Source organism: Scyliorhinus torazame, chromosome 6 (genome assembly GCF_047496885.1).
Source record: "Scyliorhinus torazame isolate Kashiwa2021f chromosome 6, sScyTor2.1, whole genome shotgun sequence".
Classification (NCBI taxonomy): Eukaryota; Metazoa; Chordata; class Chondrichthyes; order Carcharhiniformes; family Scyliorhinidae; genus Scyliorhinus; species Scyliorhinus torazame.
In genome coordinates, this window is record NC_092712.1 from 98,472,487 (window position 1) to 98,496,521 (window position 24,035).

The 24,035-nt window shown below is 46.4% G+C and overlaps 1 protein-coding gene, 1 long non-coding RNA gene and 1 pseudogene across 4 annotated transcripts in view; 2 read left to right on the forward strand and 1 right to left on the reverse strand.

The window, feature by feature from the left end:
* The window catches only part of LOC140425725 (uncharacterized), a 93,993-nt gene extending 91,535 nt beyond the window's left edge, over positions 1–2,458 (forward strand). Inside the window, exon 3 of the long non-coding RNA XR_011947953.1 lies at positions 2,124–2,458. This is a non-coding gene — a long non-coding RNA (uncharacterized lncRNA). The remainder of the gene's footprint in view (positions 1–2,123) is intronic.
* Positions 2,459–10,450: 7,992 nt separating this feature from the next.
* On the forward strand, positions 10,451–10,941 carry LOC140425846 (small ribosomal subunit protein eS10 pseudogene; annotated as a pseudogene).
* A 2,216-nt stretch (positions 10,942–13,157) lies between these two features.
* The window catches only part of LOC140424910 (plexin domain-containing protein 2-like), a 557,096-nt gene continuing 546,218 nt past the window's right edge, over positions 13,158–24,035 (reverse strand). For all 3 annotated transcript variants that reach the window (XM_072508546.1, XM_072508544.1, XM_072508545.1), the window contains exon 15: positions 13,158–14,802. In XM_072508546.1, coding sequence (XP_072364647.1) covers positions 14,683–14,802 — 120 coding nt within the window. In that variant the 3' untranslated portion in view covers positions 13,158–14,682. The remainder of the gene's footprint in view (positions 14,803–24,035) is intronic.

A 24,035-nucleotide genomic window follows, 5' to 3' on the forward strand; every position in this document is an offset into this window, starting at 1 on the left:
CCCTCAAACAAGCTATTCCAATCAACCCTTGCAAGCATCTGCCTAATTCCATCAAAATTCACCTTGCCCCAATTTAGAACATCACTTGTGGACCAGTTTTGTCCCTTTCTATAACTATTTTGAAATTAATAGAACTATGGTCCCTGGTCCCAAAGTAGTCCCCCACCATCACTTCCGCCACTTGGCCTGCAATATTTCCCAAGAGTAGGTCAAGTTTTGCCCTTTCCCGAGTAGGACTCTCCACATACTGCCTGAGTAAACTTTCCTGAACACGCTTAACAAATTTCACCCCATCTAAGCCCTTAACACTGTGGCAGTCCCAGTCTATATTAGGAAAATTAAAATCCCCTACTATGACAACGCTATTAAAGAAAGAACAAAGAAGAAAATTACAGCACAGGAACAGGCCCTTTGGCCTCCAAGCCTGCACCGACCATGTTGCCCGTCTGAACTAAAACCTCTATCCCTCTCCTATTCATGTATTTGTCAAGTTGCCCCTTAAAAGTCACTATCGTATCTGCTTTTACTACCTCCCCTGACAGCAGGTTCCAGGCTCCCACCACACTCTGTGTGAAAAACGTGCCTCGTACATTTCCTTTAAACCTTGCCCTAATTACTCCTGCAAGTCTCCCCAATATCCCTGAATATTTATTCTTACTGGAGAGGAGTGGTAACAAGCCGAGCCCTCAGACTCGACCCTATATAAGAAACCTCCTCCATCCACTCCCATATACAGTCCGGATCCTTAAACCACCCCACACCTTATCAATATTTTCTGCCCAGTAATAACACAGCAGATTAGTGTCAACCACCCTTCAACTGCCTACCCCTTTGTAAAAATGCCCTATGAACCCAATGGGTCTTACCCGCCCAAAGAAAAAAAGATATGGGGCGAGATTCTCCGACCCCCCGCCGGGTGGGAGAATCGCCGGGGGATGGCGTGAATCCCGCCCCCGCCGGTTGCCGAATTCTCCGGCACCGGATATTCGGCGGGGGCGGGAATTGCGCCGCGCCGGTTGGCGGGCCCCCCCCCCCCCGCGATTCTCCGGCCCGAATGGGCCGAAGTCCCGCTGCTAGAATGCCTGTCCCACCGGCGTAGATTAAACCACCTACCTTACCGGCGGGACAAAGCGGCATGGGCGGGCTCTGGGGTCCTGGGGGGGGCGCGGGGCGATCTGGCCCCGGGGGGTGCTCCCACGGTGGCCTGGCCCGCGATCGGGGCCCATCGATCCGCGGGCGGCCTGTGCCGTGGGGGGACACTTTTCCTTCCACCTTCACCACAGCGCATGCGCGGGGATGCCGTGAGCAGCCGCTAACGCTCCCGCGCATGCGCCGCCCGGCAATGTCATTTCCGCGCCAGCTGGCGGGGCGGAAAACAGTCCGGCGCAGGCCTAGCCCCTCAAGGTGAGGGCTCGGCCGGTCAAGGGGCGGAGGATTCCGCACCTTTGGGGCGGCCCGATGCCCGACTGATTTGCGCCGTTTTTGGCGCCAGTCGGCGGACATCGCGCCGATACCGGAGAATTTCACCCATGAACTTACTGACCCGACCAAAAAAAAGCCAAAACCAAAGGAAGGGCATCCCATCTCTTCAACGCTGCTGCTTTCTCATTAACTTTGCACACAGCATTATTAGAAGAAGAAGATAAGTTATATAGCAGATACCATGATTCACTGGCCGGCTGGAAATGCATGTTAACACCAACTATTAAAATCCCGAGGGCAAATATGGCTTGTTTATGCGACAGATTAATTTTTTGAACAACATTTGTTTTTGAAGCTGATGACTGGTGTTTTTAATTTAATGTAAATTACAAAGTGCTAAATGTTTCATGGAAATTTTTGTCCTTCAATGTGATGATATAATATAATACTGACACTCGGGGGTAGCGGGTATGACTGCGTATTAATACTATGTCAGCTCTCAGTAAGATAATATTCTAAATGTCCTTATGGAGGTCATTGGCACACAATGCATGAGATTAAGTGAATCTTTTATTTCAAAATTCATGGATTGTGAAAAGATGGATAATTGTTGTACTGAGTCAAATTTTATTTTATTAAATGTATCACTTGCTTCACTGGACCAACCATTTTGCTTTATTTCAAATTTTATATTTATGCAGATCACATGGAGGGAATGACTGAAGACCTTGAACGTTAATGTGGTGCATCAAATGTTTTTTAAAATTGAAAAAAATCATTTATTTCCTGTCGTTCTCCCCACTTCTTACGTTTTCCATTTTTATTTTTTGTTTTGAAATTGATCTAAATCCAGGACACTACTTTTGACTTGTATTGTTCCTTGATGAATATTCCTGATGCTATTTTCAATTGAGTAATAATGACACCATGACCGATGTACCTCTTTAGACCATTCCAGATTTATTGAAGAGATATGGTAAACACTGACCTAAATGACCTCAGTGAGGAGGTGGGAGAAATAAAACTAAATATCTGACAGGCTGCTTTGGTTTGATGTGCTTTGTCAACGTACTTGCCTCATAACACACCACAATATTGACTGCACCTGTCTTGGAAAATGTATGCAAAGGTAATCTGACCAGAACAAGATTTTGTACTCCAAAAAGATAGGCGATAGCATACCATTATCTTCAAGCTTACTATCACTAAGCTGATCATTTAGAATGGATCTGGTGAGTGTAAAACAATTTTGATACTCCATGAGATTCTGAATTTTGCCATTTTGTAGTGAATGTCAAACAAACTGCATTCGGATTTGTTAGCCTGAGTGAGCCAACCCTCAAATCACTCTTACTTAAACTTATTTTCTATTTTGGAATGTCCACGGTGGCCCAGCGGTTAGCACTGTTGCCTCACAGCACCAGGAACCCGGTTCGATTCCGACCATGTGTGGAGTTTGCACATTCTCCTTGTATCTGTGGGGTTTCCTCCGGGTGTTCCGGTTTCCTCTCAGTCTACAGATGTGCAGGTTAGGTGGATTGGCCATGCTAAATTGCCCCACAGTGTCCAAAAGGTTAGGTGGGGTTACTGGGTTATGGGGATATGGTGGGGCATGGGCCTGGGTAGGGTGCATTTTCGGAGGGGCCGTGCAGATTCGATAGGTCGAATGGTCTCTTTATGCACTGTAGTGATCCCATGATTCTGTACAGGTTGCAAAATTCATTTGTGTAAGGCCACTTTTAGTGAAGCTATGGAGACATGCTGACACCCAGGAGGCAGGCAGCAGTGCTAAAACTGCATGTATTCCTCAATTATCTCAATCGACAGCACCATGCAGCCTGTGCAGGTAAGGGCCAGTAGTGTTGCCTGCGTCAGTAAAATGTACATTTGCCTGAATCAATAAAATGTCCATTTGCCACTAGAAGAGGTGCTACCGAAACAATTTTCTCCTCTACTGCCATTTAACAACAATAATTTTTAGTCTTCTGACTTATTTCATTGCTTTTCAAATTGTAATAATTTACAAAAAGGGCAGCCATGCGGTAAACACAGATTAGTAATTAGTTATTAAACTTAGCAGTCAAAAACTGAGCCGACACAGAAAGTCAAAATTATAGAAATGACAGTTTATTGTAGAAAACAATCTATGCATGTTATAACCTTTGAGTTAAATGCAAACAAAATAAAGCTCTTACAGTTCTATCTTAGGTTCAACCATCTCATTTATTCAAACCAAGGTGTGCCACATTGATGTCTGTGCTGATTTTATTGAGACAGGACACATTTCTCAACTGCCCTGAATTAATTAGGACACCCCCGTTTGAAACATCGCTGCGAAGAGCAACAGCAGGAGAGCACAAGACTCTGAAGATAGTAAGATTAGCCAGTATGCTAGTTCTATTGAATACCATGCACCCACTCCCAAGCACTGATCCCAATTCCACCCTTTCCACACCATTGCACCCACTCCCAAGCACTGATCCCAATTCCACCTTTTCCACGCCATTGCAAGTTGTGAGGTATTAGGACATAACTCCCAGAAACTAGCGTTCTTCTTCCCAGACTGTATTTGAAAAATGCCATAAGATACACTTCTGTTGACCCATATAGATTGTACTTTTTTGTCAGTGAAAAAATCTACAGGGGATTTCTTCATCTTTATCATGACCTTCTTCAAAAGGTGCAGCATGTTCATTTATCGTGTTCTAAAATAAAAACTAGATTGCCGCTTAAAAAAAAATCATTCTAGACAGGTTCCAAAATTTCGCCCGATTTGCATTAATGACAATGCAAACTTAGTGAGCACGTCCGCACGTCACTGTACTTAGCAAGACAATCACATGTATTCAACATATAGGCCAACACAAAATATACTGTTTGTTTAACCTGTAGCTTTAGAATTCATATTTATGCATGTTAATATGCTGTGTCAAAATGAGCAAGCATGTACAAAAATAATCTTATAGAAAAAAAATCCTCAGTAAACTATCCAATATTGAAATGTATCTGTGTCAAATATTGAAAATGATGTATTGGGACACATTTATGCCTATCTGAAGCACTCAATGAATTCAAACTAAGAATGTCTGTCTGTTGGTTTGGAATACAACAAGGCCAAAAGTTAAATAAGGTGTGATACATTGTAATAAAGTATGTTTAAGCTAAATGAAAAGCATCCTTCTATTGAATCACACTGAAAATCACAAGTTACTGCATTAACCTTCCCCACAAACCTATGCACTTGTATGTTAAATATTGGGTAGTTTAATTCTAGCACTTTTTTTCACACTTAGTGCAAATATTGGCACAAAGGTATTGAACTTGCAGCTTCAGGTCAGTCAGAATTAATCCATTCAGAAAATGACTTCATTTCAATTGCTGTACAATCAATTTCCTTTACATGCAATTATAAAATGATGATTAATGAACAACAAGCCAGAGTATATGTCTAGTAAATAAGGCCAAAGTCAGACAGAGGAAACCTTTGTAAGATAGAACAGACATTTGTCAAAATTGAAGATATTTTGATAAACTTTTAATTGAATTCTTTCCTCTTGTGTTAGAATATTGGATATTTATAGTCATCTAGACTACAGAATGAGTGAGAGATGCAGAAAACCCTTGCTTGGCTATTTTTTATTTCACAACACAGCAAAATGATTGGAATGTAGACATGAAAATCTACTTTCCTAGATAATTTCCAGCTTAAAACTGATGTGCTATAAATGATGGGTGTGTAGTTGTCTCAAGGATTAACCTGTGAAACATATTTTACTTATTGTACTGGCATAAGAAGGCACCACGCATATTAGTTAGAAACGTAACTTCAGAAGCAATCAAATTAAGATGGCCTTGGGGAGGAAGTTGGCAGAATGTGAAAGATTGGGCTTATACTTGCATGGAAGGGCACGAGGGAAAGGAATTGAAATGTCGGAAGGGAAGGCAAGACCATTGAGATGTGGTTGTATGATAGTGAGAATTATTGGTCTCTCAGGGAATCAGGCGATATGTGGAGTGGGTGAAAACGTGAAGTTGAGGCAGAAGATCAGCCATGATGTTCCAGTATGTTGGAGCAGGCTCGAAGGGCCGTATGCTCCTATTTCTTATGTTCTTAAAGCGTCAGATGAGACTACTCCAGTTTGCTCTCATCAATTTTTACACTATGACAAACTAAAACTGCTGATAATTCCAAGAGTATTTGAAGAGAAAAAACTAGATTCATGTTATGGGTGGTCCCTTCACCAGACCCTCCAGAATAGTTTGGTTCTTTCATTTTTCCCCCTTTTTAACCTGCATTTAGTTCTGGGCATCAAACCTCTGGAAAGATTGATTATCCTTGGAAGTAGTATGGCGCGGATTGTTTTTTTTAAAGATACTCATTCATGGGATGTGGGCATCGTTGGCTAGACCAGCATTTATTGCCGAGCCCTAATTTCCATTGAAAAGGTGGTGGTGAGGATCTGCCTCCTTGAACCACTGCAAGTCCATGTGAGGTTGGCACAGGCACAGTGTTGTAAGGAAGGGAGGTCCCAGGATTTTGACCCAGCAATAGTGAAAGAATGGTGACATTGTTTTAAGTCAAGATGCTGTGTGATATGGAGGGGAACGTGCATGTTGTTCCCAATGACCTGTTGCCCCTGTCCTCTAGGTAGTGGAGGTCATGGGTTTGAAAGTGCTGTTGAAAGAGCTTTGGCAAATTGCTGCAGTGCATCTTGCAAATGGTCTTACTGCTGCCATTGCACATCAATGGTGGAGAGGGAGTGATACACGGAGTACCAATAAAGTGGGCTGATTTTTCCTGGATGATGTTGAGCTTCTTGAGTTTTTTTGGAGCTACACTCATTCAGGCAAATAGAGAATATTCCATCACACTCCTGCTTTGTGCCTTATAGATTGTGGACAGGGTTTGGGGAGGCAGGATTTGTTTATTCACCACAGAATTCCCAGCCTCTGGCCCACACTTCTAGCCACAGTAATTACATGGCTGGTTCAGTTAATCACCTCATTATTGGTACCCCTAGGATATTGATAGTGGGGTATTCAGCAATGGTAATACCATTGCACATGAAGGGGAGGTGATTAGATTATCTCTTGTTGGAGATGGTCATTGTCTGGTACTTGTGTGACACAAATGTTGCTTGACACTTATCAGCCCAAGCCTGAATATTAATGCATGCTGGCTTGACAACTAAAAAACAATAAGGTGGGAGAAGATGAAATATGAGTGCAAGCTAGCTAGTAATATAAGAGAAGATCGGAAGAGTTTTTTTTTAATATATAAAAGGTAAGAGAGAGGATAAAATAGATATTGGACCACTGAAAAATGTGACTGGAGAAGTAATAAAAGGAAACAAAGAAATGGCAGAGGAACTGAATAGTTACTTTACATCATTTACATCAGTCTTCACGGTGAAAGACACCAGTAGGATGCCAGACCTCCAGGAGAATCAGGGGGCAGAGGTGAGTGCAGTGACCATCCCTAAGAAGGTTCTGGGGAAACTGAAAGGTCTGAAGGTGGCAGGAGATACAAAAGTCTGAGATCACGCACGAACAGACTCAAAAACAGCTTCTTCCCCACTGTTACCAGGCTCCTAAATGACCCTCTTATGGACTGATCTGATTAACATTACACCCCTGTATGCTTCATCCGATGCCGGTGTTTATGTAGTTATATTGTGTACCTTGTGTTGCCCTATTATGTAGTTTCTTTTCTTTTCATGTACTTAATGATCTGTTGAGCTGCTCGCAGAAAAATACTTTTCACTGTACCTCGCTACACTTGACAATAAACAAAATCCAAATCACCTGGACCGGATGGACTACACTAAAAGAGATAGCTGAGGAGATTGTGGAGGTATTGTAGGTGATCTTTCAGGAATCACTGGAAGCAGAAAGGGTCCCAGAGGACTGAAAAGTGGCTAATGTAACACTGCTGTTTAAAAGGGAGGGAGGCAGAAGAGGGGAAATAGGCCGGTTAGCCTGACTTCAATCATTGGTAAGATTTTAGAGTCCATTATTAAAGATGAAATTGCGGAGTACTTGGAAGTGCATGATAAAATAGGTAGGACTGAATCAGCACGGCTTTGTCAAAGGGAGGTCATGTCTGATAAATCTGTCAGAGTTCTTTGAGAAGGTAATAAGGAAGTTAGACAAAGGAGAACCAGTGGACATGATTTATTTAGATTTCCAGAAGGCCTTCGACAGGGCGCCGCATAGGAGACTGTTAAATAAGTTAATAGCCGATGGTGTTTAGGGTAAGATCCTGGCATGGATAGAGGATTGGCTGACTGGCAGAGAGTGGGGATAAAGTTGTCTTTTCAGAATGGCAGCTGGTGGCTAGTGGTGCACCTCAACTGGGACCACAACTTTTCATAATATACATTAATGATCTGGAAGAAGCCCAACAGGTTTGCTTGAAATCACTTCCTCAGGTGAATGAAGAGGTAGGTTCCAGAAACATATATATAGACAAAGTCAAAGATGCAAGACAATGCTTTGAATGCGAGTCTTTGCTGGTAATTAAGTTTTTACACATCCAGAGAGTGGGGTAATCCCAGGTTAAAGAGGTGTGAATTGTCTCATGGCAGGACAGTTGGTAGAATTTTGCAAGCCCAGGCCAGATGATGAATCCAAGGTCCCGGTTGCGGAATTTAGCGATAAGTTTCTGCTCGGCGATTCTGCGTTGTCGCGTGCCCTGAAGGCCGCCTTGGAGAACGCTTACCCGAAGATCAGAGGCTGAATGCCCTTGACTGCTGAAGTATTCCCCGACTGGAAGGGAACATTCCTTTTAAAAAAAATAAATTTAGTGTACCCAATTCATTTTTTTCCAATTAAGGGGCAATTTAGCGTGTTCAATCCACCTACGTTGCACATCTTTGGGTTGTGGGGGCGAAACCCACGCAAGCACAGGGAGAATATGCAAACTCCACACGGACAGTGACCCAGAGCCGGAGACCACTTCGGCTCGGAGAATCCTGCCCCATGAAGTGTTCCCCTACTCCAGCAGTCAAGGGCATTCAGCCTTTGATCTCCGGGTAAGCGATCTCCAAGGCGGCCTTCAGGACGCGCGTCAACGCAGAATCGGCGAACAGAAATTTAGGGGCTGGTTTAGCACAGTGGGCTAAACAGCTGGCTTGTAATGCAGAACAAGGCAGCAGCGCGGGTTCATTTCCCGTACCGGCCTCCCGGAACAGGCGCCGGAATGTGGCGGCTAGGGGATTTTCACAGTAGCTTCATTGAAGCCTACTTGTGACAATAAGCGATTATTATTATAACTGTCCTGGCTTGAGACAATTCACACCTCTTTAACCTGGGATTACCCCTCTCTCTGGATCTGTAAAGACTTAATTACTTGCAAATGCTTGCATTCAAAGCATTGTCTTGCACCTTTGACTTTGTCTGTATATATGTTTCTGGACCCTTCCTCTTCATTCACCTGAGAAAGGAGCAGTGCTCCGAAAGCTAGTGATTTGAAATAAACCTGTTGGACTTTAACCTGGTGTTGTAAGACTTCTTACTGTGCTCACCCCAGTCCAACACCGGCATCTCCCTATCACGATCTGGAAGAAGGAACTGAAGGCACTGTTGCTAAGTTTGCAGATGATACAAAAATCTGTAGAGGGGCAGATAGTATTGAGGAAGCACACAGGCTGCAGAAGGACTTGGACAGGCTAGGAGAGTGGGCAATGAAGTGGCAGATGGAATACAATGTGGAAAAGTGTGAGATTATGCACTTTGGAAGGAGAAATGCAGGACTAGACTATTTTCTAAATGGGGAAATGCTCAGGAAATCAGAAGCACAAAGGGGCTTGGAAATCCTTGTTCTCGATTCTCTTAAGGTTAATGTGCAGGTGCAGTTGGCAGTTAGGAAGGCGAATGCAATGTTAGTATTCAAGTCGAGAGGGCTAGAATACAAGACCAAGGATGTACTTCTGAGGCTATATAAGGCTCTTGTCATACCCCATTTGGAGTATTGTGAGCAGTTTTGGGCCCTGTATCTAAGGAAGGATGTGCTGGCCGTGGGAAGGGTCCAGAGGAGGTTCACAAGAATGATCCCTGGAATGAAGAGCTTGTCGTATGAGGAACGGTTGAGGACTGTGGGTTGGTACTCGTTGGAGTTTAGAAGGATGAGGGGGGATCTTGTTAAACTTACAGGACACTGCCAGGCCTGGATAGAGTGGATGTGGCGAGCACGTTTCCACTTGTAGGAAAAACTATAAGCACAGGACACAATCTCAGACTAAAGGGACGATCCTTTAAAACAGAGATGAGGAGGAATTTCTTCAGCCAGAGGGTGGTGAATCTGTGGAACTCTTTGCCGCAGAAGGCTGTGGAGGCCAAATCACTGAGTGTCTTTAAGACAGAGATAGATAGGTTCTTAATTAATAAGGGGGTCAGAGGTTATGGGGCGAAAGCAGGAGAATGGGGATGAGAAAAATATCAGCCACGATTGAATGGCAGTGCAGATTCGATGGGCCGAATGGCCTAATTCTGCTCCTATGACTTATCGTCTTATGGACTGCAACAGCATTTGGGTAGTTGCGAATAATACTAAACTCAAATGATCATCAATGAACATCCCCACTTCTCACCTTACGATGGGGGCAAGAGCATTGATAAGGTGGCTATAGGTGGTTGTCCCTAAGGAACTCCTGAAATGATGCTCTGCAAACGCAACAATGACCTTCCTCTGTGCTGCATATCACTACGACCAGCGCAAGGTTTTCCCCTTGCATTCCATCAATTTCAAATTTTGCTAGGACTCCTTGATACTACACTCAATTAAATTTTACCACAGTTTAAAGGATTAAATTACGAAGACCGGTTTTATAATCTTGGCATGAATTCCCCTGAATTTAGAAGATTGAGGGACAACCTATTAAGGTCTTTAACATGATAACGGGACGCAATGTGGTAGATATAGAGAAATGATGAGGCTCCAATGATCAGGTCCTCACCGAAGGAGGACAAGGCTACAAGTGTGCATGCTCCGTCTTTTCCTGCTTTAGCCCCATTAAGAGAGCTCAAGATGCTGATGCCCAAGAACCGCTATGCTATCTATGATCTACTCTTCAAGGAGAGGGTAATGGATGTGCATATGCCAAAACATCCAGAGTTGGCAGACAAGAATGTCCCTAACCAAAACGTAATGAAGGCCATGCAGTCGTTGAAATCCCGTGGTTACGTAAAAGAGCAGTTTGCTTGGTGACACTTCAGCTGATACTTGACAAATGAGGGCATCCAGTACCTACCTGACTACCTTCACCTTCCTCCAGAAATTGTTCCTACTACTCTACATCGCCAGACTTGGCATGAGACAGCCAGGCCAAGACCTAAAGGTCCTGGTGAGGACCATCCATCGAGGTGAAGCTGACAAGAGACACTTGCAGGCGGGCAGCTCCCCTAGGGTCAGACAAGAGGGCTGAAGCTGGTGCTGGTGCAGCTACAGAATTCCAGCTTAGAGGTGGATTCGGCCATGGCTGTAGACAACCTCAAAAATGTGTACGATTCGTTGTGTAAAATAAAGTCAATTTAAAAACAAAAACAAAATGAGGAATGATTTCCTCGTGGCGGAATCTTGAATAAAAGGGCAAAGCATGGAAGCATTTTTATAGACAAAGGTTAGTGGACATCTTGGGCGGGATCCCCCAATAATGAGGCTATGTCCCCACATCTGTGAGGCCCCCCCCCCCCCCGGTGAAGGATCCCCCGCCCCCCACCAGGGGGGCCGCGGACTGAGTCCGCAGCCGCCACCGATCGTTCCCGACAGGCAAAACGTGGTTAGAACCACGCCGTCGGGAACTTGGCCAGTTGACCTCGGAGAATCGCCGCAGGGGCCTCTGTCAATGGCCCCCTATCCGCGCCGCGTAGACCGTGCAATTCGCGGTCCCCGGAGAATCATATGAGTGGCGTCGAGCCGGGTTTCGGCGTCAACGCCCATTCTCTGACCCCACGCCGATCGCGATTTTGGTGCGGAGGCTCGGAGAATCCCGCCCCATGAACTTGGTTGACCAAAGGTTTGCAGATGCTGGTTTAAACAAAATTTTCAAACTGAGATTGATAGATTTTATTTGGATAGGGTGATAAGGCAGGGAAGTGGAGATGAGGTACAAACCAGCCGTCACATAACTGAATGGCAGGACAGGCTAGAGAGAATGAATGAGATAATCTTGTTGGTATTATCAAAAAGCTGGCGCGGAAATGACATCTCCGGGCGGCGCATACGCGGGAGCGTTAGCGGCCGCTGACGGCATTCCCGCGCATGTGCTGTGGAGGGAGTCTCTTCCGCCTCCACCATGGTGGAGACCGTGGCGAAGGCGGAAGGAAAAGAGTGCCCCCACGGCACAGGCCTGCCCGCGGATCGGTGGGCCCCGATCGCGGGCCAGGCCACCACGGGGGCACGCCCCGGGGCCAGATCGCCCTGCGCCCTCCCCTGGACCCTGGAGCCCGCCCGCGCCGCCTTGTCCCGCCGGTAAGGTAGGTGGTTTAATCTACGCCGGCAGGACAGGCATTTTAGCGGCAGGACTTCGGCCCATACGGGCCGGAGAATCGCGCGGGGGGGCCCGCCAACCGGCGCGCCACGATTCCCGCCCCCGCCGAATATCCAGCCGGAGACTTCAGCCACCGGCGGGGGCGGGGTTCACGCCAGCCCACGGCGATTCTCCGACCCGGCGGGGGGTCGGAGAATCTCGCCCCAGATTTTTTAAAGTGTTTTTGTGCTTGGAATGGCAAATTGGTGTCCATCTCTAATTGCCCTTGAGAAGGTGGTGGTGAGATGCTTTTTTGATAGCCAAGTCAAATGTTTGTTACCAGCAATGTGCGCAAATCTGTTTGAGAAAACTGAGCCAGGTCAAAGATGATTTTTGTTCACTTAAGCCTGAAAGTGATTCTCCCTCAAATTTGTTGTGTACATCGTGAAACCAAAATGTTGCAGAATGACATGAGAAATACTATTATTTTCGGCATAGTGTTGGGCATGTGGTGGGGATTCAAAAATACACAGTTGATAAAGTGTCAGCTGAAATACTGAACATGGTTGAAGGGTCGCATCAGGATAAGAAAAGCATGCCTGTTGATGTGATATATGTTAAAATACTTAATTCAAGTCTTCTGGGATAATGGCTTGATCAGCTGTTCAAAATTATTGCAGTGAATCGGTAACTAGGATTTGGGAGAGCGTTCACAGTGATATGGAATAGCTATTGCAACGTTCTACACAGGATTGTTGTAAGCCTGTTGAGCAACATTCACTTGAGTCTTGGCTGATGAGGATGGAGAGGTCTTTGTGAGGGTCTTCTCACGAAAGGCCAAAGTACGTGGACACGGTGCCTGTAGCTGTTGACGCTACTAGAATCTTTACAAAGGATAGTGGCCAGTGAACCAAAATTAGGAGCACATAAAATATATTAAAATGGGGAAGAGATACCAACTAGTCCATCAGGGTCATCGGGTCCACTTTGTCCAGTCAACTATGCAACTGCACCCATTTTCCAATCCAGGGGCTAGTCTTTGGCAGAGGACATTTAAAATCAAGCCACCATTATCTTGAAATGATGACTAATGTGATATTTTGGATAATGTTCAGGACATGATGATCTTCAATTGTTTCTCATGATAGTTTCAGATTAAACCCAACTCAACAAACTGTTTTATCCTGAATTGATACTCTTACATAGATGCTCATTGGAAAAGAAAATCCATTCCTAGCAAGGTCAAACTCACTGTGAGTGATACTGTGAGTGATACCAATGACATTTATTGATTAAAGTGAAACATCATAAGGTTGTATTGTTCATTGATTGTGTTGTTGGCAAGCGGAAAGAAGTCAATAATCTGTAATTAGACCTGAATCTGCCATTTTCAATACATAGTAATAATAGTAAGTGCCTTTACTTGTAAGACTGGAAGATTTATTTCACAGGATTTTATTGAGGAATACTTACCTGAATTTATTGATGAACAGCCTGGTTTCACATCACAAAGAAAGCTCAAAAAAAACAATTCATTTCAGTGAAGGCAGTTAAAAGTGCGCATTCTTTGCTGTCCATGGAGCTACTTTCTATTGTTAAACAGCACTCTAGTCTTAATTACTACTTTACAACCCATTTTATGTTTGCGGTAATTCATGTTACATGCCTCTTCTGGATGGAAAAATACACTATAACATTTCTTCATAATCTGGAGCACAAGAACCTGTCTTGTGTAAACTATCAAGAAACAAAATATATTCATCTATTTAACCAATGTGTCCACTACACAACAGAACTAGTTGGATGTGCAAATATTCCCAGCATTTGGTTTCTCGTATGGGTGTACTTAAACCTTCAATCTCACTACCTTTTTGAATCAAAAGATGACACAAATGATACAAAAAACCCTCAGCAATCTGAAACCAATGGAACCCTGTTGTGCACACTAACTTGGAGATTTTGTTTTCAACTTAAAAAATGTAAATCAGGAATGTCAGAAGTTACTGAGGGAAACATATCAGATTTACCATAAAGAATTCTGTCAGATATGCATTTTTGCAAATCTTTACTTTTTTAAAGAACATATCAACTTGCCTTTAATTACCTCCCAACCCTTATGCAACTGAATCCTGTTAATTGGGAGGTGAAATCTCACCATATCATAGCTCATCTAAGGAAAGAAATCCATCAATAATGGTTCACATACACTCAAAACAAACAGATGGATTAGAAAATAGCCTCACTGAGAAAATGTACACATTAACTACATTTGCTCCAGCTGATGTCGATGATTTCTTAATGTATACACATTTAAAGAATCAAAGAAAATGTCGAATAGAGTGATACTATTCATTGCTTTATCTGATTGATGATTGGCTAAAAGCATGCTGTAAGCAGATTTGCTGTATTTTTAACAGTAACATCGATAATTGATTATTTTTCCTTTTCCACAGTTATTTGTTGGGGTTTACTTGAACCAGCAAAGATGGAATGAACTTGATTCTTCAGTCTTGTGGCTTGTGTGCATCACGAATGCTCGTTGAATTCCACAGCAGTTATCAAAAAAGGATGGCACGCTTTTCTTGAAACATTGGCAAAATCTGCAGGGCTACTAAGGAAGACTATGGAGTGATGATTTTATAGGGGAAGATGTGTATCATTCTTACTTTTGAGCTAATCCAGAAGTAGGTATTTTGTGGACAGTGGGCTTGAGCTTGCTTCTTTATCCACTTCAAAGCATAAATCTCACACCGGTAGGCCAGTACTGGTGCACTATTTTGTTCTCTCAGTTTCAGCATTGTTCAGACACAATAAAGCCTTCTTTTTCCTGCCCAACTGGTTCTACTTCAGCATAAGCAGGATGACCAGAGCCACGTCGGAACTTCATTGCAGGCCATCTACTTGGGCGGCGCTAGAAATTAACAGGAATTAATTAGCAGAGATATTATGGTGAAATGTAAATAACTCGTGAACAGAAATTCCTTGTTTGAACAAGGGCAAATGAGTTGAACGGTCAAATCTTAAAGCAAACTGAAGCAGAAAAAAAAGGATCTGAGTAGCTCTAATGGAGATCTGCGACGGGATTCTCCAGTCCCCCAGCCGCATGTTTCTCGGCGGCGCGGCAATTGCTGGTGGCGGGATTCTCGACTCCCGCCGCTTGTCAATGGGATTTCCCATTGAAGCCATCCCACGCTGCCGGGAGACCCGTGGGCGGGGGTGGGCTGCCGGAGGGAAAAGAGAATCCCAACGGTCGGAGAATTCCGGCCCTTGTTCAGAAATAATCAGCCGTGGTTGTTGGTTACTCCCCCAATTACTAATGTTTCAATGTAACACATGCCAGATTCTGGAGGATATTTTAAACCATCATTTTAACCAGCTTGAAAAACAGAATATAAACAGAACCTCTAACTTACACATCCTGTGGTACAATATACATAAATTTATATAAATGCTGATCCATATACTTTCCATTGATTTAACTTTACAAGTCCTGGCTGAGTTAGAACACAAGCAGTAGATGAACCCGATAGTCAAAATACTCTTCCATTGGATTTTTCTTTTCCCCTCATTTCAGTTTACTCCTCTCATGCTGCTGGCATACAGTTACATGGGCATTAACAATCCTCCAATATCTAAACAAAGTTTTCTTTCCATAAGGCAACAAGGCCAAGGCAACAAGAGTCAGGTAATATTTCAACAAAGCGTTTGCTACAGGCAGTGCCTAGTTCTGCGTTCACACTCCATGTCCAGTAAAGGTCACAAAATCGTCAGAAACTGTACCCTGGATGGATTTCTCAGTAACAAGGGGCGGGATTCTCCGACCCCCCGCCGGGTCAGAGAATCGCCGGGGGGGGGGCGGCGTGAATCCCGCCCCCGCCGGCCGCCGAATTCTCCGGCACCGAAGATTTGGCGGGGACGGGAATCGCGCCGCGCCGGTCGGTGGGCCCCCCCCCCCCCCCGGCGATTCTCCGGCCCGCGATGTCATGCCAGTCCCGCAGGCGTGAATCAAACTACCTACCTAACCGGCGGGACTAGCGGCGCGGGCGGGCTCCGGGGTCGCGGGATGATCTGGCCCTAGACGGGTGCCCCCACGGTGGCCTGGCCCGTGATCGGGGCCCACCGATCCGCAGGCGGGCCTGTGCCGTGGGGGCACTCTTTTCCTTCCGCATTCGCCACGGTCTCCACCATGGCGGAGGCGGAAGAGACTCCCTCCACAGCGCATGCGCGGGGATGCTGTGAGCGGCCGCTAATGCTCCCGTGCATGCGCCGCCCGGAGATGTCATTTCCGCGCCAGCTGGCGGGGCACCAAAGGCCTTTTCCGCCAGCTGGCAGGGCGAAAATTAGTCCGCCGCGGGCCTAGCCCCTTAAGGTTGGGGCTCGGTCCCCCAAGATGCGGAGGATTCAGCATCTTTGGGGTGGCACGATGCCCGACTGATTTGCGCCGTTTTGGGCACCGGTCGGCGCACATCGCACCGATACCGGAGAATTTTGCCCCTGTAGAGGGACAGGTAGTATTGAGGAAGTGGGGCGGGGGGGGGGGGGGGGGGGGGGTGGTTCAGAAGGATCTGGACAAGCGAGGAGAGTGGGCAAAGAAGTGGCAGATGAAATACAATGTGGAAAAGTGTGAGGTTATGCACTTTGGAAGGAATAATGGAGACATAAACTATTGTCTAAATGGGGAAATGCTTAGGAAATCAGAAGCACAAAGGGATTTGGGAGTCCTTGTTCACCATTCACTTAAGGTTAACGTGCAGGTTCAGTCAGCAGTTCGGAAGGCAAATGCAACATTGGCATTCATGTCAAGAGGGCTAGAATACAAGACCAGGGATGTACTTCTGAGGCTGTATTATGCTCTGGTCAGGCCCCATTTGGAGTATTGTGAGCAGTTTTGGGCCCCGTATCCAAGGAAGGATGTGCTGACCTTGGAAAGGGCCCAGAGGAGGTTCACAAGAATGATCCCTGGCATGAAGAGCTTGTCGTATGAGGAACGGTTGAGGACTGTGGGTCTGTACTCGTTGGCGTTTAGAAGGATGAGGGGGGATCTTAGTGAAACTTACAGGATACTCCGAGGCCTGGATAGAGTGGATGTGGAGAGGATGTTTCCACTTGTTGGAAATATTAGAAGCAAAGGACACAATCTCAGACTAAAGGGACACTCCTTTGGAAAGAGATGAGGAGGAATTTCATCAGCCAGAGGGTGGTGAATCTGTGGAATTCTTTGCTGCAGAAGGCTGTGGAGGCCAAATCACAGAGTGTCTTGAAGACAGAGATAGATAGGTTCTTGATTAATAAGGGGATCGGGGTTATGGGGAGAAGGCAGAAGAATTGGGATGAGAAAAATATCAGCCATGATTGAATGGCGAAGCACACTTGATGGGTCGAGTGGCCTAATTCTGCTCCTATATCTTATGGTTTTACAACAGTATCTTAACATTAGTCATGATCTAATAGGATGGCGGATCAAGGTTGGGGACTCGAAAGGAAAACTGAAAGCCTTCTGATTCCTATGCTAATGAGGAATCTTCTATTGTTAGAATTTATCTATACTTCCCAGATGACTGGCTATTTCTTTTCTTAAAGATTGTTGGGCGATATTTGCATATAATAATCTTTATTAATAATAATAATAATAATAATAATAATAACCTTTTATTGTCACAAGTATGAACTTACTGTGAAAAACCCCTAGTCGCCACATTCCAGCACCTGTTCGGGTAAGCTGGTACATAGTGAACCCGTGCTGCTGGCCTTGTTCCGCATCACAAACCAGCTGTCTAGCCCACTGAGCTAAACTACCATTGTCACAAGTAGGCTTACATTAACACTGCAATGAAATTACTGTGAAAATCCCCTAGTCGCCACACTGTTCGGATGCACTGAGGGAGAATTCAGAATGCCCAATTCACCTAACAAGCATGTCTTTCGGGACTTGTGGGAGGAAACCGGAGCACCTGGAGCAAACCCAAGCAGACACGGGGAGAACATGCACATTCTATACAGTGACCCAAGCCGGGAATTGAACCTTGGTCCCTGGCGCTGTGCAGCAACAGTGCTAACCACTGTGCTACCATACTTCCCCATACGTATCAGTCAATGAGCTGGAAGAAATTTGCTTAAATGAAGTGCAGAAGTGAATTATGACATTGAATAAATATACTGTGCTGGGCATAAAACATTTTTACTATTAATACGGATATGCATATAACCTTCGGTATTGAAGACAGAGGACGAGATTCTCCGACCCCCCGCCAGGTTGGAGAATCACCGGGGGGGGGGCGGCACGAATCCCGCCGCCGGCTGCCGAATTCTCCGGCGCCGGTTTTCGGGCGGCGGTGGGGATCGCGCCGCGCCGGTTGGGGGCCGTTGGCAGCGGCCCCCCTGGAAATTCTCAGGGCCCCGATGGGCCGAGCGGCCACTGGCATTCAGCCAGTCTCGCCAGCATGAAATGGACATAGTCCATCCCGGTGGGACCTGGCTTGTCGGCCGTCTAGCGGGGTCCTCGGGAGGGGGGTGGGGGCACGGGGGGGATCCGGACCCGGGGGTGTGTGGTACCCATGGTGGCCTAGCCTGCGATCGGGGCCCACCAATCTGCGGGCGGGCCTGTGCCGTGCGGGCACTTTTTCCCTCTGCGCCGGCCTCTGTATGGCTCCGCGATGGCCGACGTGGAGAAGAAACCCCCTGCCCATGCGCAGGAAACATGCCGGCAGTCCTGTGCATGCGCCAACTAGCGCTGGCCGGTGGCGGCCCTTCACCGCAGGTTGACGCGGCGCGAACCCCTCCAGCGCTGGCCTAGCCCGCAGAAGTGCGGAGGACTCTGCAACTTCCGGGCGGCCCAATGCCCGAGTGGTTCACGCTGCTCTTGCTGCCGGTACAGGCCGCCCCGCCAAATTCCGGGAGAATCCCGGCCAGTGTTCCAGCTCTTCCTTGGTAACTACAGACAATGGGGGCAATTTTCTGGCCACATTGCGCCCAGTGCCAATCCTGCTATGTCGGGTGAATTGTGGGAGAGCCCTGAAATGAGATTTGCGCCGGATGCAAATCTGTTCCCCATTCTCCCGGCCTGTTCCAGCGAGCATGGTCAGGATCTTGCCACAAAGGGCGAGAATCTGATCACAATTCATTTCCATTCATTTTAATCTCATTGGCAAGAGTAAAGTTGAATGCAGCAGCCTCCCGGAATTTTCCTGCCCCTGCAGCGGGAAGTCACACGGGCGTAATTTACTAATGGTCCCTAAAAGCGGGGATCCGGCACAATGGACTCTGAGGGGGAGAAAGAAGGTGAGTACCCCTATCTACCTACCTCCAGGGAGCACAAGGGCACAGCAGCCGTTCGCTAGATGCCGTGGGGGGATCCTTTAAGGGAGCTGGGGGTTGGGGACTCGGCTGCACTTCCTGCCTGAGATGACACTGAGGACTCAGTTCTCAGGCCTCGTTGAGCTCTCGTTCAAGTGAAAAGAGGCTGGTGAATAGCAGGAGAGACCAAAAATAAGAACCGTGCAAGGGGCCAAACAGTTTGTGATGAAACTGGCCCGCTCCCGTAGACGAAATCGGGATCTCGCTGTAGTGTGGCGAGAAACCAGTTATCACCACTTAAGCCCTATTTCCGTACAATTACCATGAGCCACTCCATATCTAACAGCCTCCTGTCATTCAGCGGCCTCCCCAGCAAGTGGTCACGCTGGCACCGATTAGGACTCCTTTTTAAAAACGTGAACATGGGGGACGGGCTTCTGTGGGAAGCCGAGGAGATGAGTGAGAGCCCGGATGAGCAAAGAGCCCGGAGGCGCTGGGATTGCTGTCCTTGTGCTTGGCGGGGCTGGGGAACCTTGGCTGGGGGTGGGGGACTCTCCGCAGGGGTGGGCCACCATAGGGGCTGGGGGGGGGGGGGGGGGCGGGGAGATGCTGGGGGGCAACCGGTGGGTCAATTGTGCTCCGGGTACATGTCCATTGCTGGAGAGTGGGTGGATGCTACGGGGCGGGGGAGATGCCTGGAGTGATGGGCCAAGGGTTCGGAGGTCATTGTGATTGAAAGTGACAGAGGCATCATACTGGTTGTGCACAAAGGTGTTTATTGTGTAACAAAAGTCCCCACTCTCCCGATGGTGCCGCCATCGCCCTCGGTGAAGCTCCTCAGTGATTGCGCCATGCTCTGCAGTGCCTCGGCAATGCCCACTTGTGACCGGGACAAGCTCCGCAGCGCCTCGGCAATGCCCACTTGTGACCGGGACAAGCTCCGCAGCGCCTCGGCCATTCCCATCTGAGAGCGGGACATGTCCTGCAGAACCTCATTAAGGTCAGCCTGGTACTGGGTCACATCCCTTAGCGAGTCGCCCATTCTGCCGAGTCCTTCAGCCATGGCTGTCACCGACTGCACAACGCCTTGGACACATTCACAAATAGTGTCGATGTCATGCGACATGCTTTCCACTTCGTTCGCCATTCTAGTCGTGTTGGCCTCGGTGCCACGCATCATCGGCGACAGCTCCTGTACCCGTAACCTCAGGGACTCCTCCAAGCAGCTATGGATCTGCTGGAGTGACGCTGACATCCCCCTCTGACTGTCCCAGCCACTCCCTATCGTCTCCACAAGCCCTGAGTAACTCTGTTCCACAGGCTCAGCATCTGGCTGGGACCCAGCTGGGATCCAGCAGCCCTCCGACCGCTGTCTTGCCTGGGGATTCCTGCTTCCACCTGATGTACAAAAGTGACTGTGTGGTTCTCACCAGATTGTGCTCCCGAAGCCTGATCACTAACATGTCTCACTGAGGTGTATCTGCACTGGTGGAGGGTGGGGATGACAGCTGTGCCGTGACTCTTGCGGTGGCATACTTGGAGCTCTCCTCCAAGGTGTTCTCCTGGGAGGCAGGAGAAGGGGCCACCCAGCATGGCCTGGTGCCATCGGCTGGAGGACCTGTGGAGAATGGACATGTGGTCAGTGGGAGGGATGGGTCAGTCAGTAAGGCAATAAAAACTCACATTTGACAGGTCCCCCTGTGGTGCCCGGTGGTTTCTCACCTCTGCGGCGTCTGCCAGCCTCTGCGTGGGTGACCGATCTGTCCTCGGTCACCCCAGTCACCTCCGGGACACGCTCCTCGAAGGAGGTGAGGATTCTTCAGTCCGGCATCCCTCCGCTGGTCTGGGCCCTCTTCTGACGATTATAAGAGAGATCTTTGTGAGGAGAGGGGGCATCGTTAGCCATATGTGTGGTTCACAGTGGATGTAAGGGGTGTGTGAAGGAGGAGTTGTGGGGGGGTGTTTAAGGGGGAGGGGTTAGAGGGAGGGTTTGGGTCACATGGGGAGTTGGGGGGGGGGGGCGGATGCTTGTTTGGGGGGCATGGTGGTGTCTACTTACTCCTGCTGCCTGGTGTAGGTCGTTGACCTTTATTCGGCACTGGAGGCCAGTCTTCCTGGTCACACTCCCCGAGCTCACAGCTGCCGCCACCTCATTCCAGGAAGCACTGGCTGCCCTATGGCTCACCCTCCAGGAGCACGGTCTCGCCGAATCAGCTGGCGAGACTTTGCGGCGAGAAGCCCGTGAGGCCTCGGCAATTAATGTTGAATTGCGTTGTTGGCCTTGCTGGGCTGAGCACTGGGAAGCTCGCGGCAATTCCCGCTCGCTACCACATGTAGAATTATTTGCCGGAGAATCGCGCCCAGAGTCATTTCTTGGGAGAATTCCGCCCAGTAGGTCTGGAGCAAAGCCCCAGTCATCTTTGCTTCACAAAGTAATAAAGTTATAGATTCTTAGTGAACCAGATTTGGTGATATGTTGATTCCTTTTCAACCACTGTGACAGAATTGTGGTTTCAATGTCTGCTAGATATCGAAAACAGATAATTTGATATGCTATCATATGGAAAATGGTAGATAATGGAAAGTGCACATTTTAATTGATCTCATTGCTGAACTTCTGGCGGATAATGATAATGCCTGAATGTGAACATGCAACTCAGAAGAGCTCACAATTTGGGGTATAATTCCAGGTGAGAATTCTCACCCCACCCTAAAGCATGCATTAGGAGAGGCTGTGAGAGCATGTGCAACTTGAGCTGCTTATTGAAACCATTTTTTTCTCAACATCACAGACATTTAAAGAATAGAGAGAGACCACAGAGCTCATTTTGCCTGTGCCAACTACAAAAGAGCAATCCAGCCAAATCCCACTTCTCAGCTCTTGGTCTGTCGTCTTGTAAGTTATGGCACTTTATAGAATCATAGAAATATTTGCATAGACATAAGACATAATTGTGGGAAAACGCTGAGTGTGCAACAAACTCCTCCAATGCGGTACATAGTAATAGAATGGCTCCCTTTTCAGAGATTAAGATTGATAAATCCCTTTTACACAAAATAATTAGTTTTATTTTATACCATAGATTATATAGAAAATTTACAGGTGGACAGTGAATCTCTACAAGTGGTTACTTTAGAACATAGAAAATACAGCACAGAACAGGCCCTTCAGCCCACGATGTTGTGCTGAACCTTTGTCCTAGATTAAGAACAAATTAATCTACACCCCATCATTCTACCGTAATCCATGTACTTATCCAATAGCCGCTTGAAGGTCCCTAATGTTTCCGACTCAATTACCTCCACAGGCAGTACATTCCATGCCCCCACTACTCTCTGGATAAAGAACCTACCTCTGACAGCCTCGAAAGAGTCCAGAGGAAAGAAGCTTTACAAAAGACTATTTATTATCCATCCCTGTTTCCCCATCACTGGCTTTGTGCCTGTTTTACTTTTATAATGTCTTCCTCCCATGCCAAGTACAGGTATTTATTTCCTGTCAATCTGCACAATCAAAATGTTTAATCTGTGTGATATTACACTTCCACCCAGATGAATTCAGAATACATGATCAGGAATTCTTTCAAACCACTGCAGAGGATAAAAAAATTAATTTCTTTCTAACGTGCTGACTAATAGCTAATTTCTATCATAATAATAATAATAATCTTTATTAGTGTCACAAGTAGGCTTACAGTAACACTGCAATGAAGTTACTGTGAAAATCCCCTGTTCGCCACACAGAGGGAGAATCAGAATGTCCAAATCGTCATATCACCGGTGTGAGTTGTGAATTGTAGCTGATCATTGTCACAGTGGGGCATTCTGTAAATTTGATGGCACAAATATACTTGCGAGAGCTTCATTAGCACCATAGTACTCTCTAAGGCCATGTTCACATTTAGATTCGTTTTATCGCCCCAACTGGAGACTTAGCTCCTCGCATGCCTTTCAAAATCAAAATTCAGAATAACAACAGCCAAGATTTTGCAGGGCTAATAACAGAGAAGCTGTAAGCATTTGTTGGCGTTATTCCTCAGAAACTAACAGCAGCTTAGGAGTCCACACATACATACTTACAAGCGGAAATCCAGACGTTCGTGCAGTTATTCTATGTTTTTTTATAGGATGCACTGTTGAACCCCACCCCTGTTTGCACTCTATCAAAAGTGACTGAACTCTTTTACATTATTAGGCTCACTATAAAAACACTTGAGAGAGTTACAGTTTGTTAGAATAATGCGCAACTGGGGTGTTTAATGGTGTACTGAATTTATAATTACTAATAAACAGCCTCACTGACAACTAATTTTACATTTCTGGAATGTCAAATTTCTCTATTTTGAATTTAAAAAGGCATATTTTCAAAATAATATATTTTTAAAAAGTTTATGATAATTCAGCTACTTTAATTCCATGTGTATGTCCCATTCATCTCTTCTGCTTCCTGTTAAATATAATTAAATATCAAGGATAATAGTACATTTTACTCCTGGGGGATCTCCTTGAGTTGACGCCATTTTCAAACTAGGGAGTGCTGCGTCAGATAGCAGGTCACCACTAGGGACCAAAGGAACGGCCAAGTAAGTCATGGGGAAGGGAGTTTGGGTGTGTCTCACGATCCAATGGGAAGCAACCCAAGGCAAGTGTTGACTAAACTTTCCACGTGGGACGCTTGCTCCTCATTGCCCACAAGGTAAGTAAAATAACTTTTTCTGACCTCTCCTCTGCCTCGTGCTAGTTGATGGTGAGAAATCCACAAGAGGATCCCAGCTCTGGACCTTGGTTGAAAATCACAGTTGAGCCAATTAAATCACCAAAGCCTGATCTGCATATTACATAGGAACAGGA